The sequence below is a fragment of the Tursiops truncatus genome, chromosome 9 (genome assembly GCF_011762595.2).
Source record: "Tursiops truncatus isolate mTurTru1 chromosome 9, mTurTru1.mat.Y, whole genome shotgun sequence".
Lineage (NCBI taxonomy): Eukaryota > Metazoa > Chordata > Mammalia > Artiodactyla > Delphinidae > Tursiops > Tursiops truncatus.
This window is the reverse complement of record NC_047042.1, coordinates 47,795,683-47,814,821: the sequence shown is the minus strand read 5'-3', so window position 1 is coordinate 47,814,821 and position 19,139 is coordinate 47,795,683. Positions and strand designations below refer to the sequence as shown.

General features: G+C 38.3%; 1 protein-coding gene across 5 annotated transcripts in view; it reads right to left on the bottom strand.

Moving 5' to 3' along the window:
• The window catches only part of SGCE (sarcoglycan epsilon), a 67,726-nt gene that overhangs the window by 44,801 nt on the left and 3,786 nt on the right, over nt 1-19,139 (bottom strand). For 3 of the 5 annotated variants that reach the window (XM_073809702.1, XM_073809701.1, XM_033863054.2), the window contains exon 2: nt 6,472-6,579. The exons of the other annotated variants lie outside the window; for them this stretch is intronic. In XM_073809702.1, coding sequence (XP_073665803.1) covers nt 6,472-6,579 — 108 coding nt within the window. The remainder of the gene's footprint in view (nt 1-6,471; nt 6,580-19,139) is intronic. 5 annotated transcript variants of the gene reach the window in all.

Sequence of the window (19,139 nt, the reverse complement as noted above, 5' to 3'; positions counted from 1 at the left end):
AGCACATTTTAGAGAAGTGCCCTTTACCTTACCCTTCCCATTTGTTACTTGCAAAAACAAACAGCTCTTCAACAGAGGCTATTTGGGCAGTATTTACACCTAGCTTCCTTTCAAAAGCAACAAAGTGACACACAGAATTCAGACTTATGGGCTCTTGTTCTAAACATGAGCGATATAAACAATACTGATAGGGTTTGCACTAACACCAAAAAAGTCTGTTACTTAACAGTGAACACATGTTGCACTCACCTATGTCTAGGTAGTACTCACAAACAGCAAGCTTGACGCATATTGTTTTCCCTAAAAGAAAGTCTTGAAAGTGAAATTGAAACACTTTAAGAATCTCTGAAATACACATCTCTGAAAAAAAATCTCTGAAGAGTCTCTGAAATATACAAGCATACAGTGCCTTGCTAATCAAGCTGAGGTCACAGGGTCTGGCTGCTCTGTGGATTGCATGGCTCTCCAATCGTCTAGGGCTGCAAATCCATTACCTCTGCAAACACATGCCACTGGATACAAATGAAACTAGAAACCAGTCTGTGGCTAAATCCGTGCAAATCCATCACCATTAATGGGCAAAACAATTAAACCAAAAGTCCAACCCACGGGGGGTCAAAAACATCATCTTCAAACCGCAAGGGTAGCTAGATTTGCAAAGATTAAAAACTGAAGACGGGTAGTCATAAATAACGGCATTTTTTACAGGAAAAAGTACATATCTGAGTTGAAAAGAGCAAAAGGATATGTGGGCAAGTGGCAGGGTTATATTTCACCCTCCCTAAATGCAGGTCCAATATTCCTTGTTAACATGCTACCAAAATCTTTCTATAAAACTGTTCCCTGTATGTTTTAATCATAAGGCATAGAAACTACAAACCATTTTCGAAAATGTATCTTATGGGACAGCAGAGAGCCAAGAACCAAGTAACAGACGGTGATGGCGGTAGCAATAAAGTGGGACCTCATGCTAGCTAAATAGCATCCTGTCTTCCTTTATTAATAGTCCATTTGGAATTCTCTCCCTATGGGAGCAACACTGAGATGAAAATATGAGGGTGCACATTTGTGTGCTTATTTACAATTACTTAAAAACAAAAGCAAATCTGTATGTGTTTAGTAAACATCAAATTTTGAAAGGGTTTGGTGGTGCATTGCTAACGAATCTAGAGCATATAACACTTCACAATTATCACAATGATTTTTTTAATGGCATATGCACGTGCACAGGCACATACAAAGTCCACTCTCTACAAAAGAGTCCGGAGAACCCCTATCAGCCCTTTTTCTGCATCAAGAACAAGGACATGACTATAAACTGGCTGCTGAGTGTGACACCCTACAAGTCTCAGCTAGATTTAAGTCTTAAAGTCTCTCCTCTGAAGTCATAAAGGATTGTCAGTATTCACGTCAAGGTGATCTCTCTCTCATAGATGCTTTATCAACAAATTAATCACTTTAAAAGGTCCACTTACATCATCATTTTCTAATTTTTGCAGTTTGAGAGAATACAGTAAAATCTCAGTTTAGCAGGAACCCCAACGAAGGAAACATTTTAGAGACCTGAGTTTTCTAAAGTACTCAGCGGTCGATCCTTCTTCATTATGGCATAAGATCATCATTTGGCACATCAATTATTGCACTTCCCTCTATAATACAGTCATGCCCTTATGGACTGTTTGGTTGCCTTGTCATTTACCGATCCCAGTAGCACTAGCGGGTCACCGTTTGCTAATGCTTTTTATGGTTGTGTGTTTTATAGATTTTCTGTTTTCTCATCTGTAGACACGTTGTCAGCCGTCACTTCTCATTGCTATCCATATGTTTCCTGTAACAGCTCCTCTATCCCTTCTAATTTGCTGCTATTAATCCGCTGCAGGTTTAGAAACGAGGCTACCAAGTGAGGTGGGACTGCATGTTAAAGTAAGAACCAATTTGTACTGTCTTAACGCACGCAGGGCTCTGCCAGGTGTGAAAAACAGGAGCCTGCGTTTGCTGCATCTATTCTTGCTACCCAGAGACCCTTTTGTGGCGTATTTCCTGATTCTTAGTTGACACAGTATACTTCTGAAAGTCTTACTATAATTGGGAGACAGCCATTACTTGAGGAGGTGGCAACATAAACTCTATGTATTAAATGCATTCAGAAATAAATAAGTGTACCACAGAAAGTCTTAATTCAACCCATATGTTACGTAAACAAACTGCCAAATCAAAAGGAGGGGATTTAATGTGCTGTATAAAATAATTTCTTACATATTTGATGTGTGGGAAATATACTGCATAATTTAAACGAAGAGATCTATTGATTAACTGATCTATTAACCTTAGCAATAGCTAAATCAGCCTAAGAACATAACACACTAAAATAAGTAATTTATTAATAAGAAACTGAAGCCCATTTCCAAAAGCATTTCAATTTTGTTAATTTGCCTCTCGTGTTCAGAGAGTTTTAAGACGTAAGCTACTCATTGGGAAACATGACAAGGGTGCTTTAACTGAGTGCAAATTAGTTAAATAAGACAGTGCATATTTTCCAACTGTTCATAGTATTGCCTTAATAGTAAGTATTATTTGAAAAAAATTTGGATAAGAATGATGAAGAAGACTTTTAAATATGTTTAAAATACAAAGATAATACTGAATAGCCACTTATCCGGTACAGTTTTTAAAATAAACTTTTGCCTAAGCAACTAGGTATCCCAATTCCTTAAAATCCTATTTACAGAAGAGACACCACGTCTCTGCTAAAGAATTGGAGTATTATTAAAAAGAAAGTTACACAAAAAATACAATTGCTGAAAACTTATTTTACTATATGATCATCTCTGATAATTAGAAACTGTAAGTACGGACAGAAAAAAAATAAGACTTGACTTCTCTTTTATAGTTTTAATAGCTAAAAGCTCTTTATGACACTCAGAGCCCCTGTATACACAGCACTCCAAGAAGCTGCTACCAATTAGTGGGAATTGATTATAAGAGATGAATTCCATTTGATATCTCTGCACCAAGAGAACTCATTTCAGGGTTTTCAGAGCTTGATATATTTATGGTTTCCTTCCTAATTTATTTTTCAATGTGTTATTTCTATAGTCTAATTGAAATTTAATTACTAGACCAGATAATGTCTGTAGAAAAATAGTTTGAAAGGCATCAATATGCAGCCAGGTACACAACCTGTTTTGGTTTTGTTTTTTTCTTTCCTCTTTAAAATTTACCCTGTGTTTTATCAATCCAGCTTTATAAATCTTGGCTTAGAGTCAAAAGCTTTTCTCGGCAGTCTGCCCTTCACCCCTTAAGTTTACTCAACATCAAAGTACTGAAGGCCATTCATTGGGCAGTGGTCAGCTATTGTTTTATTTCAGTCACAGATAGTCCACACCTGGGCTGTAGAGCTCATCATGCAGAAGGCATTAAATTGCCTTTTAAAACTTCACTCCTCTAAGAGATACCACCACTTTTCTCTACATGAGGTAGAAAAGAAACCACTTCTTGGATCTTTTTCTACAAGAAGCAGAAAGGTTACTTTGTGAGATTCCCCTCCCCCCAACCAAAGCCACTTACTAAAACCATTTTTCTACACTAGAGTTAAATATCCTGATTTTTCCATAGAATGATCATGTGTTTGTTTTGTTTTGTTGTTTTTTTCTTAAATGTTGGCTGGAAAGTGGTTGCAAACCATTTTTAATTGGTAATCAATAAACTTGGTCTCATAGAACACTGCAGTTGAAAGGGGCTTTAGATGTCATCCTGTCAGGGCATGCCAAATAACTTTCTCTACTAAGAGACAAATCATTGCATTACTTCCTGCTTGGATATGGCCTCAGCATTCTACTCAATCCAGGATTCCTGACAGATAACATCAATCGGAGTTTGCATGCAAAAAATCAAGTTCAGTCCTTCATTTTATAGTTAACAAAACTGAACCCAGAGAGGCTGAATGACAGGTTCAAGCTTACAGGACTAGGAAGAGGAAGAGCCAGGACTTGAACCCAGGGTGGTTACGTATTTTGTTGATTTGCTAACATGAGGTAATACATTTGGTGGCTGTCCATTACATTATTACAACCCACTAAAGTAAACTCATTACTCTCTCTGTAAGATATTTTAATAATGCAGAACTATAATGATAGGATTTAAATTAGAGGAGGAGACCAGGAAGGTAGAAGCTAAAGAATGAGTTCAAGAGAAACTGAGGAAATAAGAGAATGTGATAATCTGAACTGGTTACCTCAAGATGTATTGATCATTTCGATTTTGAGAACTACAGTTATGGCTCAGGTTCCAAGGAGAAAATCAGTTTGAGGTCCAGAGGGAGCATGAAATTTGAAAAAGGAAGAGATGGAGATTCTAGAGAATGCTATGGTAAAGGCCTTGGAATACATTTCACTAAGAAGAGCACCATAGCTGAGCCTGACAGCCGGTTAGAGAGCACCTTTATGCAAAATCAAATAGGAATGGAGGGACATGCTTAAAGAGGACAGAAATTCTAGGGATCAACGTTAAAAAGAAGAAACTGAAGAAAAGGGAAAGACTGCAATTTAGTGCAAAATAGTGTGAAGTCCAGAGGAAGCGTCTTTAGTGATCTCGTGTGAGGCAGCAGGAATCACGGCAGGTCCCAAATCCCTGGGAGATGACAGAAGTAAATTGCAGATGGCAATACTGAGGGCCATCTGGGGCCATAATTGGTAAGATTAGAAAACGGGAAGGGGCTTCCCTGGTGGTGCAGTGGTTAAGAATCTGCCTGCCAATGCAGGGGACACGGGTTCGAGCCCTGGTCCGGGAAGATACCACATGCCATGGAGCAACTAAGCCCGTGGCCACAACTACTGAGCCTGCGCTCTAGAGCCCGCGAGCCACAACTACTGAGGCCGCGTGCCACAGCTACTGAAGCCCATGCGACAAGAGCCCGGGCTCATCAACACAATGAGAAGCCCTTGCGCTGCAATGAAGAGTAGCCCCGCTCGCCGCAACTAGAGAGAGCCTGTGCGCAGCAACGAAGACCCAACGCAACCAAAAATAAATAAAATAAAATAAAAAGAAAACAGGAATAGTGGATGTGCCGAAGAAGCCGAAGGCCCTCAGCCTGATTAAGGAGCAGCCCAGATAAGGTAGCCGGGGGTGATTCCCTTGAAGGAAACAGAGAAAATCCCTTGAGAATATCTAAGGAGGGTGTGGGGAAAGGACTGTGGGATGATGCGCTTAGATCCTAGAACAGGTGAGTCTAGTGCTTTTGAAAACAACTTTTTGTGAACTTTTCATGAGAGTTTACTGTTATAAAACTCTTTTCTTTTATATTAGAGATGAAAATTCCTTAAAAATGCAGAGGTGTTTGTGGGTTTGTTTCAAAGACAGCAGAGTAGAAGAGATGCTGGGAGCCTTGGTCCTACTGTGAAACAGATCTGGGAGTAGAAGATTCTAGCTGAGGAATAATTTGATGCTAGCTGGAAAAAAGTCAGTGACCCCCCAACTCAGAAATGTAAGAAGAAAATGAGGTAAGCCAGGAATCACTCCTACAAGATACCTAGAAAGTTTTATATGGCAGTAAGGCCATTTTATCACATAAAATTACTGCTCTTTTCAAAATATTTTAAAACTGTTGTTTTTTTAATAGATATTCTGGTTACCCCAAAGTTATGGAGACTAGGCTACTGTTCTGCTAATGTTCTGTTCATGACCACATATAGCCCAAATTGTATGTGGGGTTGGGGGGGGAGGGTACGGTTAAGAGGGATTATAAAGAGAAGTAATCCAGAAATATTAAGTGAAAGCTCATATTGATAACTGATATTTTTAAAACAACTAATCTTTTGGTTATTAAGTAAGTCTTTTTCTCCCTGATGAAATGCATTATTTCAAAGGTGCTGACATATTGCTAATGAACACATTTAAGATAGGGAAGAAAAATTTAGAAGGACAATCAATCATTCAAGGGTCAGGCTATCTTTTCCATAGAAAACAAATGCCATCTAATTAGTTAACAGCAAACATACCAATTTGGTTTTGCAACAAAAATCATTCAAAAAATCATCCACAACTAGCCAAAATATTTTATGACCATTTTTCTAAGGTTATGTAAATACTGTTTTTAAACGATTTATGTTAAATGTACTTCTTAATGTTTTTCAATGTTATAAGTAAATTGTTATAATAACCACACTGGGACAATTTTCGTAAGTGGCAAGCTAGTGACTGGATAAGGGGCAACAATAGGTTAAAAACAAGAATTATTTTTGGTTAAAAAAAAGGGAAAACTACAGCAAAGGAAAAAAACTTGGAGAATAATGGATTAAGAACACAGAGGATCAGAAGCTTTAGAAGATTAGGAAAACAAAATTTGATTTTTTTCAGACTGACTTATCAAAAAAAAAAAAAAAGTCCACACATGACTAAAAAAGCAAAAGGACTATTGGAAGCGGACACTTAATTGACTCCCCAAAAGGATTTAGATTTACAACCTAAACTCACCATCTTTCTTCCCAGCAGTCATTTTTCTGCTGACAATAAAATTGTTGGCCTGTTTGGTCTTCCAGTTAACTGTTCCACTTATGCCATCAGCACAGCTTAATAAAAACGCTTTTCAGAATAAAACAAATGCACAAAAAATGAAATTAATGTCAAATTAAAATGACTATCACAAATCACCTACTACGTATTAACTGGTATCAGATTCCTTCCAGCCCCAGTGAGCTGTTTAATTCCATTCAATAAATATCTGTTGCATGTCAATACAAGGAATATATGGGGATACAAAGTAAAGACACAGTTCCTGCCCTCCAAGGAGCTTACAATCTATAGGGGTTGATAATTCATGTACCAAAATATATATGTAATGTATAATATAGTGTATACGCATAGCAATTACACATATACACACAGTGGTAGAAAGCATAGCTGCTACAATAGCACTGAGAGGGGAAGCAATTTTCCCCAGCTTGGAATGTTGTGGTAAGTTTAAAACGTCTTTGAAATTTACAGTTGAGTTTTGGAAACATTACACTGGCAGCAATGAACAGAATCAGGGTCAGTGGATACTAAATAGGGGGTTATCTCTGGAGTGTAGAGTAGCAGTCAGCCCATAATCAGGGGTTGAAGAAAGGAAGAGTAAAGGTGGGGCCAGTTACAAGACATCATGGGAGAGAATACTGACAGTACTTCTCAAATTGCTGGATGTGGGCTAAAAAAAGAATAATGGCTTTGAAGTTTTGACCCAGGATGACGCAGAACAGTGATGTATTAGGAATGCCAAAAAAGAGTCCATTTCAGTAGAAAGATGACAAATGTATTTGGGGATATGTTAAATGTGGGGTACCAGTTGGATATCCAGGTGAAACCACCTAAGAAGAAGATGGAAATAGAGCTCTGGTTCACAGGAGAATCTAAGGCAAGCTTTGGATGAAGATTTGAAGTTCATCACCAGAGAAATGATTATTGAAGCCAAAGCCCCAGTGCAATTCCTTAAAGAGATCATGCTCTCAGGTAACACGCATTAGACTGTCAGGAACAAAATGATCTGGAGAAGATACACATTCACGTTCTTGACCTATTTGCCTATACTATTTCCAATCATCCAAACTACCAATCTTACTGCTTACTCTCCCATTTTTCATCCTTATCTTCCAGACTTGATATTTGGGTACCATTTTCCTAACTACAACATTGGGTCACCATCTCATTCTCCCTTCCTCTAGCCATCTCAGATATGTTCCCTTTGAGTTCAGCTCAGTTCCCAAATCCCCCAGGGTGTACCCCGTAGTTTTGTCCTAGCTTCCGGGGTTGAAATATATAGCAAGAAGGAATGCACGAAAAGTGGGAGGGACAACAAAGGCAGAAGAACATGTTAATAAATACATTTACATAGCAAAAACCAGAGGATAATTCAGCAAAGAAATAAGAGACAAGGCGGTCAGAGAGGTTGGACCACTGAGCCTGAAGTGTCATATACATATGTCAACGGAAGAGTTGTCAAAAAGGAGAGTGTGATCAACATCCTCACTTACTGCAAAAAGGTCAAAGCGGATGAGAGCTCAGAAAAGATTGCTAGACGTGAAAGGGGAGAAGTTATTGGTGACTCCTTGAAAGTGGAGTTCCAATAAAGTGGTAAGAGTAGAAGCCAGACAGCAAAAGGCCAAGACGTAGATGCAACAAACAGAGTTAATCTTTTAAGAACACTGGCCAGAATAGGGAAGCAAAGAGATAAGATGATATGGCAGACTGAGGAGCAGCAAGGTAGAGAAAAAGATTGTTTATTTTCGCGTAGGGAAACAAATTTTGTTTATAAGCTGAGGAAAAGACATAAGGAGAGAGAAAGAGACTAGGTGTAATGAAAAGGAACATAAATGATGAGACACAATCCCAGAAAAACTAGAATGGGTGGGACCAAGCAGAAACATACAATATACATGTATTTGTATATTGTACAGCATATACAAAACATATATGCTTTATACAAGCATACAAAGAAAATACTTCATGAATCAGAGAGTAAGGACAAGTGAAGAGAGAAACACTTGTTGGGGTACAGGACACCTAATGTTGAAAGAGCTCCTCACCCTAGTAAATCAGAGGTGAAATGGTTATTTCCTTCTCAAACTGAATTCTGAGTAAAATTCTAAACTTAAACTAAATTATGAGAAATACCAAGTCCCCTTCCAAAATGAAAAAAAGAATACAACTCAAAACCCAAGTTAGTAAAAATAAACCATCAAACAAAACCTCAGGTGATCATTTCAGTGATACCTGGGAGTGGAAATCAAAGGCCTTAGCACCCCAAGTGAATAAATGAGTTGGTTGGTATTGAATTTTTAAATTATGTAAACCTAAGTATACTAATTTTATATCTACTAAAAGACCAATCTTATGGCTGATTCACCTAATAAATGGTTGATTCACCTAAGAACTGAAGTTATGTCCTTTTAAATCTAGATGAAGAATACAGTAGTCATTTCCTAAATAATTTAAGCTGAAATGGATCGGAAATGTTCATGGCCTCTTGTGGCAAAATATCCCACCTCCAAGGGTTTTCCTAATTGCTGGGTTCCAAAGGCAACATGCTAGTTACATAAGAATCCCCTGGGCAGCTCTCTAAAAATACATATTCTCACACACCCCAAAAACTACAAAATAAAAAAATTTAAAACACATATTCATGACTCCACCATGGAGAATCTAGGTAGGCGGGTTACACAGTTTCATCAGGTGATTCTCACACACAAATACGAACTCTAGAAGACCAACAGAAGACCTACAGAACCCAAGGGTATATAGGATATTCAACCAAGTCACATCAAATGTGACAAACGTAGGGCTAACCTTATAACTGAAAACTTTACTCTCTCTTATCCCCAACTGGCCCACAGATGCAGCCAATTTGCAAGAACATGAAAGTCACTGCTGTACAGTGGGAAATCTCAACCTAGAAAGACAGGAAGCAAGTGGCCAAATTCTTCTCTACAACTCTTCAAAAAACAATGTATATATGTGGACCTGACAAGCAACATTTACATTTAAATCCATCACATCACCTGGTCCTGAGCAAGGTGCTTTCATGCAGACTGTCTAGTTCAATCCATACAAAACCAAGAGATCTGTTAACATGTCTGAAGGTTATAGAGGCTTCATCGAACAGCAGAATGGAGTAAACCCTGCAGGCAAGCAGGCAAGCAGGCACGCTTCAGAATCCTCCACTTTTCCATGGATTGGGGAGTTACCATAAAGAAAGAAGGGCTTGGGTGTCCAGACAGCACCCCTTTTGTTCCTTCCTTTATTCTAGCCCAGTGGTTCTCAGACCATGCCGTGCATAAGAATTATTGTTCAGTTATACACACAAAACTACACATAATGTACTTCATAGGTAATTTAAAGGATTTACTAGGGTAACTTAAGTCTACGGAATTTTTTGCCTTATACTCTGGCTTTTAGAACCTCACTAACCCATAAGATTTAATGTCACTGCACATCCTTGCCGGGTGAACCAACGTATCATTGCTCATGCTTTCCAGGTCCTGTGTAAGTGCAGCCTACTTGGCTTTTACAGACAAGAATTTCAAAATTCAAAAGACAAATGTGATTGGTGCCTCAGTTGTTAAAAAACAGAGGCAGGGTAAAATAGTTTAAACACATCTCACAGATATAGCTCTGTTTTAAGGCTGGCATTGCTTTGAGCATATTCAATTTTTTTAAGTTTATATTGATCCCTCTAAAGTCCTACTTCGACCACAGGAGACCACAGTCCAATAAGTCTAAATAAAAAGACACCTTTTTACTGCTCTACTCACCAGACAATGTCAATAAAGGCAAGACACAACACCACGGATAATGTGTCTGCTTAAACATTCAAGTCCCACACCTTGAGGGAGAAATCTCAGTAACACTGAAATATCTATTTTTCACTGCGTGTCCAAGATCATGGATCCACTTAGCTAACTTCTTGTAAAGAAAATTATTGTAATCTGTACATTGACAAATGCAGAATACTCACTGGGGAAAAAAAGGTAGTATTTTAATAAGTTTAATTTTCATTAGAAAAGGAGCACACCATTTTTTTTCTGTGAGAACAAATTTCCTTAGGATGGGAAAACATGACTCAATTTTTGAAACTATTTACTCTATACATTACTTTTCAAGATTAAATCTAGTGTGTAAAAAAATAAAGTCAGCCTGTATAGACTGATTCTTGGACTCCTTCCAAAGATAACGGACCATCCTCAGAAATCCTGAAAGAACTCCACTGTGCTCATTGGGTTCATGATAATCTATGCTACATTTGTACCTGGATATGAGTTTTGCTCTAATTCATAAACACAAAAGCAAAGAATAATATGAATTTTGTGTTTACAGAGCCCAGACTAAGAAGACAGTCACACAATTAGCTAGCATAGCATGGTATACAATTTAACCAATTCCTCAATGCTCCCTCTCAAAACTCATCAAAGCCTGAATTAATCCAATGGTGACTGGCATGCCCTTAAATTCCCTAGAAACCATTCAATCCTTAAAGTTTGTCTTAAGGTTCCATGATTCATGCGGAGTCTTGTAGCAGCATGACTGCATCTCATCTGGCCTGGGGCAAACACTCTCTGAAGAGACATGACTCTCCCAAACCTGAATAATTTGCTGACTTAGTGAGGAAGGGTTTGCTATTTAATAAAAGCAATTGAAGAGCTGTGAATAGTGACTGATTGCTGATGAGCTAATCAAAATGTCAAGGGATAGAAATAATAAATAATAATTTAGTCTGACATCACTGTCCAAGTAAATAGCAGAATATGCCAGATGAAATATAATCTGATTAACACACTCACCTTAGAACCAAACTGTCAAGTCTTTCTCTTGTTCTCTGTTTCATCTGTCTCTTTTCCTATTTCACTCAAAGGGGACAAAGACTTCGTTTTCATAAATAGGATAGACAGCTCATGTCGCCTACATCTCTTCCCTTCTCTTATCATTCCCCATGTCATTATGTCTCTCCCTTGCCCTCTACATTTTCTCTTCCCTTTTCTATGCAACTATCCTTAATACTTTTAAAATTGTCTCTTATGCTGAAATCTTGTTTTTGTATTTTTCTCTCTAAAAATGTTAGCTGACATTATCATTAGCTACCAAGTTTTGAGTGCTAAGTACAAGGCACTAAAGGTTTTATACATAACTATTCTAATCCTTACATCATCACTATGTGAAACAGGTATTATTACTTCCATTTTACAATGAGGATAAGAAGTCTTAGGAAATTATGTAGCTTATCCCAGGTCATTATGTTTAGTAAGTAGCAGAGTTGGATTTTGAACCCATTTCTTGATTGACTTCAAAGTCCCCGTTATCTACTCATCCATACGATCCCCAAATGGTTAAATGGGAAAGCACTCTGTGAACTGTATATTTCTTAAGTAATTTGAGATATTATTATTATTACTAGTAGGTCCTCTTCAACTTACTTTTCTTTCTAGAAAAAAATAAGTTTTCCCTGACTGCTGGATAAGAAACAGCTAGCAAGGAGGCAATACCCATGAGAATTAATCCTATGTGTTATGTACGTATGTACACACACACACACACAATTCATTAAAAGAGGAAAGCTAAAAGGTTAGTTGGAACCTATGGAGAAAAAAATGGCTTTGCTGAGAACTGTCCACCCCAACCTCAAAGGGAGTCAGAAAAAAATATTCCTAAGAAAAGTGTAATAGCAAGACTTCAAACTGAAAATGCCAGAATGAGAAGCCTCTACACTTTGTTAGAACAGAAGAGCCTGGCGGGGCAGAACGTTAAGTAATTAATATAATTTAAAGTTATTAGAATTTTATAATTTTAGCACAAGCTAGGTAAGATTTTAGACTTTAGAGTGAAATAAAAATTGGGAGCACAGAAAGGTAGGGTTTAAATCAGCATCTCTGGAGACAGAGTCCCTGGGTTCAAAACCCCAGTTTTTCTCCACTGGGCGAGTTATTCAATGTCTCTGTACCTCAGTTTACTCACCTGGTAGGGCCAGAACAGTGCCCACTTCATAGAGGCATTGTGAATATTAAATGAGATAATACACTTAAAACCCTTAGAAGAGTGCTTAGCACACAATGATGTTCTCAAAAAATATAAGCTATTATTACATTTACTCTTCACTTGATATGAAGGAAATTTTAGATTTCTTTAAATGTGTTTTTTTTTAAAAAAAATAGATGTTCAAATGGAAAAACTATTGTCACTACAGTTGGCATTATAGAATATAGCACTCTTTTTTTTTTTTCTTCACGGTCATGAGACACATGAAAAATGATATTTGTATGGCAGAGTGGAGTAAATGCTAGAGGCTGCTCACCAGCGGAAGGAGAAGCCCAGGGGCTCCAACCACCCCAAACTTCACAGGGCTAAGAAGATGGCAGCTTAGCAAGTCTTCATTCCCAGTACCGGCCAAGGCAGACTGGTTGAGAGCTGCAAAAGCCAGGTGTGATAAGAAGCAAGTTATAATTGAGGATACGGGGGCCGGGGGGAAGGGTAAGCTGGGACGAAGTGAGAGGGTGGCATGGACATATATACACTACCAAACGTAAAATAGTTAGCTAGTGGGAAGCAGCCGCATAGCACAGGGAGATGAGCTCGGTGCTTTGTGACCACCTAGAGGGGTGGGATAGGAAGGGTGGGAGGGAGGGAGACGCAAGAGGGAGGAGATCTGGGAACATATGTATATGTATAGCTGATTCACTTTGTTATAAAGCAGAAACTAACACACCATTGTAAAGCAGGTATACTCCAATAAAGATGTTAAAAAATTAAAATAAAATAAAAAGAAGCAAGTTATATTGATATCTGTACTCTCTGACTCTCACAAACTCTTAGGTATTTATTCTGAGGAAATAATGCAACAAAAGCAAAAACTGCATGGACACAAGATTCGACTTTGCATTACACATATCAAAACTGGATGAAACATTAAATGTCTGATAAAAAAAAGTGTTGGTTTGATAGAATAGTTCATGGAGAAGGGAGGGTTATCCACTTCTCTTTGGAGTTTTACACCTTTGCTCAAATAGCCCAACCAAGGCACGTACTGGGTTTTCACTGCCCGGAAATGGTACTGTCTATATTCTATCTGAGAAACACTAGATGCATAAGGAGCACCAGTGGGACCCTTGAAAATGGGATACATAATATATGCAGTAGTTACACGCACCATTACAATTTAATGTCCTCATCTGCAAAATGTTGGACTTTTTTGAAATTAATAAAATTAGCGAAAGTTAGAATACAAAATACTATGCAGACGGGGAAATCTAGCCTAATAGTGCAATCTAGTGGGAAAGGATTAAAAGGCAAAGTGGTTAAGAGCTACTGGGTTAGGGAAGCAAAACTGTAGGAAAAAATTCTGCTCAAAATAAAAAATATAACAATAATATACTAATGGGTCTTTACTTGAAACAGTCATTATTTTTCTTTATTATAGAAGCCACACATTTTCATTGTAATACATTCAAATAGTATAACCAGGAGGGTATAAAATATAAAAGTCCCCTCCAATGCCATCCTCCTAATGCCACTGCAGAGGGTACCCACTCTTAATAATCCCTGCATCTTTCCATATTCTATGCATATGCAAACGTACGTTTATACACATACACATATAAACACACACATACACCATGCTTTTCTTTACATAATGTGATCACACTTTCTCCCTTAGCATATATCTTGAACGTGTTTACATGATATCACATTTTAAGACTGCAAAGCTTCATGCTGTGTGGCTCAATCATAATTTATTTATCATCACCTCAAACTCAGCCTGTCCAAACTAGGACTCCTGATCTTTCCCTTAAAGTTTGGTCCTCTTCCGGCATTCTTCATCAGAAGCATGGTATCACCATTAATTCTCATGAATACAACAGAAATCTAGAAATCATGCTTGATATTTCCTGTCACTCTCCACCCCAATGTCAATCCACAACCCACTCCGATTGCTGTTTACCCCTCAAGATATCCCTCCTATCTTCATTTCCCCGTCACCACCCCAGCCTGGAGGTCATCATCCCTATTCTGGGTTAGTAAAGTAGCCTTCGAACTACCGCTTCTATTCTGACCCCTCCAATCCTTTCATCACAATGCCGCCAAAGTGCTCTTTTTGAAATGCAAATTTGATCAAGTCCTGCTTAAACCCCTCCAAAGACTTCCCGTTGGTTTTAGGATGAAGATTACACTCTTTAAGGCAGTCTAACAGACCCTGTAAAATTTGCTCCCTGACCCCCTATCTAGCCTCCTTTCATATTGTAGTTCCCCTTCCCTCCCGGCTCCAACATCACTGGACTTTTTCCAACACCTTCTATTTGCCAGGGCAACCTGCCCCAGGCCCTCTACAGAGCTCTTCCTTTGACCTCAAATATACCTTTCCTCTTCACCTCTCTTAACGTTTACTCATCCTTCAGATCTGAGTACCTACTCAGAGAAGCCTTCCTTAATCCCCCTGTCTGGCCAAAACCCCTGCTTAGAAATTCTACTAGTGTTTGTAGCACTTACCATAGTTCTGAGGGCACATTTATATGTGTGATTAATTGATTAATCTTTGTCAACCCCGCTAATGTAAAACTTCCCTAACGGCTGGGAAAGTGTATTCCCCAGCATCTAACACAGTCTCAAAACCAGTCAATACTCAAAAAATAAATGAATGAAAAAAGTATTAGTTAGTAAGATGACCCAATTTTTTTTCTAGTTTTTCATTATTACTATCAATCCTACAACAAACGTCCTTATATTTTTATTTTTCATCACTTAAAGGAGTATATTTGTAAACTAAACTAGAATTTAAACGGCTAGACAAAAAATAACATACATTTCAAATTTTGATAAGCACATGTAGCAACCTGTTCTGTTTCCACTTCTGCAGTACTGGCCTTTGATTAGAATCAATTCTATAACTACAAAAAAATGAAAGATGTTAAAGGTGCTACACTGATTTAACTCTTTCATAGGACAGAAGAGCCACAGACATTTTACCGCACAGTGAGAAAACACCAATTTGCTAAGGAGAAAAAAAAAAAAAAAACCATGGGGCTAATTTTTTCTTCTTCTGCATTCCAAAGTAAAAAAATCAACTTTACTTCTATGTCTATTGCTGAAGAAACCAGGAACTAAAATATTTCACTTTAACTGCTATAGGAAAATTAACTGCGGTCTCTTCTTTCAAATTCACAGTGAACCCCAAATCTCCATGATAATCAAAGTGGTGACCAGATGAATGAGTGAAAAGCTAAAGAATGGGAAAGAATTTACACTGGAGCTGCCTAACTCCTAAACATTTTTGAAACGAGCGGCTTCATTTGTCAGAAGAGAAAAAGTCTGCCTTCCGTGTCACAACAGATGCCGTGGCGATTCCCGTGGTACAGAATGCCAAAGAGCTGGTCTAAAAAATCTGATTAGTCCAAGGCAATTAAGTAGAAAATGAGACGTGCTAAAGACAAGCGCTTTTTAAGTGATAAGACACATTTAAACCGCGATCGCATAAAGAGGGCATAGAAATTCTTAGATGAAGACACGAAAAATAAGAATTTTACCAAAGTGACCCAAGAAGAAAACAGCACTTCAGCTTTACTAATATGTTGATTTTTGCAAGAATAGAACATTAATAAGCACAGCAACTCATGTTTCAAGGCTACCTGTTTATTTCCTAAGATAACTTCTTGAAGTTTTAAATTTTAAACGTTGGAGATCATTTGCTTCCCAAACCCAGGAGCAGAGGAGCGAGTATTGCATTCAAGGAATTGCAAGTAGCCGCCCGCAGATCAGGTGCGTGAGCGCTGACAAGCCAGCGCTCATCGCTGAGCATTTCTCTCTCGGAAACATGAGCTTAGCTCAGGAACGCCTGTGGCATCTTCAACAACTGGGAACCCAGCCATCACAAGTTGCCCGGTGTATTACTACTATCCCACAAAAGTGCACGACACTTTTATAAAAGATAGAGAAAATAAGAAGAGGAGAAACTTGTTCAACATTAAAAATACACTTCACATAGTCAAGGTTAGCTTGCCCATATATCTGACCTAACAATTTGAGTGGAGGAGAAAGTTCTGGGTGTGGGGAGAATAGGCAGGAGTAAAAGAGGCAGGAAAAAGTTGGTTTAAAAAGATGACTGAAGAATGTTCTCTTCTTTCTTCACATTTCTCATCGGAGTCTTAGTTTCCAAGGGTCAGGGGCATAAAAATCGTTGCTATGGAGTCAGATGTGTTACAGGTTATCAGTTCTTAGAAGTGGGGTCCTGTGTGCATACTCCACAAGTTAATTTTGAGCAATCACATTTTCAAAGTTAGAGATGATAATCAAAATAAACAATCAATAGGCAGATGAAGAGGAAAGAAAAATCTGTCCCAAGACGTGTTTGAAACACTAAGACTGGCAGTCAGAAGCGAGGCTAACTTGAAAGGAAGAGAAGTTAAAAGAGCACAGGGGCAGCAGCTACTTTTGATTGAAAGGTTTTATTTTCTATTGAAAAGCTAAAAATTGTAACTGTTAAGTATTGCAAGGACATATAAGGGGGGGGGCGGGGACTGCAGAAGGGAGAATGGCTCCACATTTCCCCTGAGTAAGAGGCTCCAGCAGCTGAGGTCTCAGCTGCCCAGCAGCGGTCCACTCCCCCTTAACCCAGGGCGCCCCCCAAGGCATCTGCAGCCACTCTGCCTGAGAAGCCCGTTCTCAGCAAGCAAGAAACACTAGGAAAGGAACAACTCTAGGAAGCAAGTTAAAGCCAGGATAATTTGCAGGGGGGGAAACAGCTTTACTTCTACAGATTTTCATGTTTGAAATGAAATGAGAAGGGAGGAAAGAATGTGTTAAAATGTCCTGTTGCAGCTATTTTCAAGTTGTAAGAAATCAACCTGCAACACATAGGACTATTCTTTTTAGATAGTTGATCAGAAAAAATAAAATGTTTCCATCACAAGTATCTTTGCTATCCTACACTAAAATGTTATTATGGCCTTCAAATTAAATATTCATTACAAGAAAGGTAAATATTTCTGATACTTTAAAATAAGAGACCAAGTAAAGGTGTTAAGTTGATTCCCTTCCTGAGCTGCACTGTTAGAAAGGTCTCAAGTTGAAATCCATCTCTACCTTTCACCCACTGCAGCTAGATGTGCTTTCTGAAGCAGACAGAAGAGAGTTTACGTCTACTTTTAGTCTTCAAGCGAAAAAATTTCCAGACCCTTGGAGGATACCTCCTATGACAGGATTGCCAGACCCCTCACCATCCCCACAGACTGTTCTGGAAGTTGTCTACTTTGTCAATGTCTCTCTTTAAACGTGACAGCCAGAAATGGACACAATACTACAGATGTGGTTAATTAGAGCAGGGTACTGTTAATTTTTGTGACATATGGACACTACACTATTATCAGAATCTAAATTTGATATTTTTGTAGCCATGTTATGCCACCAGTTCATACTAACTGTCCTTTTCCTCAAAAACTGCCACCATGTAAAGTCACCTCCTTCCTTACACACCAATGAATTATGATGCATTTACTGCTATAAAATATATTTTTGAATAGCACTACAGCCTACTTAAACCTTGTTAACTCTAAATTCTGTTATCTATTTGTAACAGTTAACCTTTTTTCAAGTCAACCATGGATTTTAAAGCAAGCCTCTTAGATCTTCATCACAGTTATCCATAAAAATGCTGAAAAAGAGAAGACCTAGGGCAAAGACTTGTGATCCTTCACGAGGGACCACTCCCAGACTCAAACCCAGTAAACCCCACACCTGGTGGGTACTGGCTCAGCCTGCCTCATGCTCACAAAGCAATCCTGCTAGTCTAACACAGCATCTCACACACAAGAGCATCCTAAAGCCTTGACAAATGCCTAGCTGAAAGCAAGATTCACTTATCTTTCAAAGCAAAGTGTAAAAAATCTACACATATTAAAATTATAGTCATGTAAAAATATATATGCACATGGAACAAAGACTAGAAGGGAAGGAACATCAGTGGAAATGTTTCTTCTAGTGTCAGATGGTGGAGATTGTTTTTTATTCAATACTGTCTTTACTATAGTTACATTGTTTAAAAAAACTGAATTTTGCTTAGACAGAATTTTGCTTGGAAGCAGTTCGGAAGCAGTTCATGTGGAACAACTTTAAGAGCATTGAGACTCTATCTGATTCTACCAACCTGAAAAATACTTGTTGATCTTTAGAAACACCAGCTTCCTTTTCTGAATTATGCACTGATGCTTTTGGCTTAATATTTTTAGAAATCAGGGAGATAGCAAACTGGAGAACTGGATCCTAAAGTTTAGAAAAAGCCTGGATGTCATGCATGTGTGTGTGTGCCCAAGTGTCTGTCTATCTGTCCATGTTTGTCCGTCTGTCTATCTGCCTACCCATGTGTATCTGTCTTTCTATCATGCCTGTCTCTCTCTGTCTCTGATGGAGGGATTGGAAAGGATAGAAAGAAAAAAATCACAATGTTAATACTTCTGTGAAGCTCTGGACTTAAACAGAGCTCCAGACCAAGAATCTCTAACGGACACATAAACCCATGTCATCTATTCACTTACAGTCCTTTTTTACACTAAGAGTAGGAAATAAGACCAACAATAGAATTTACACTTCGGTGTTTAGAATTGACTTAACGGTAAGTTTTAAGAAAAGGGATCAGA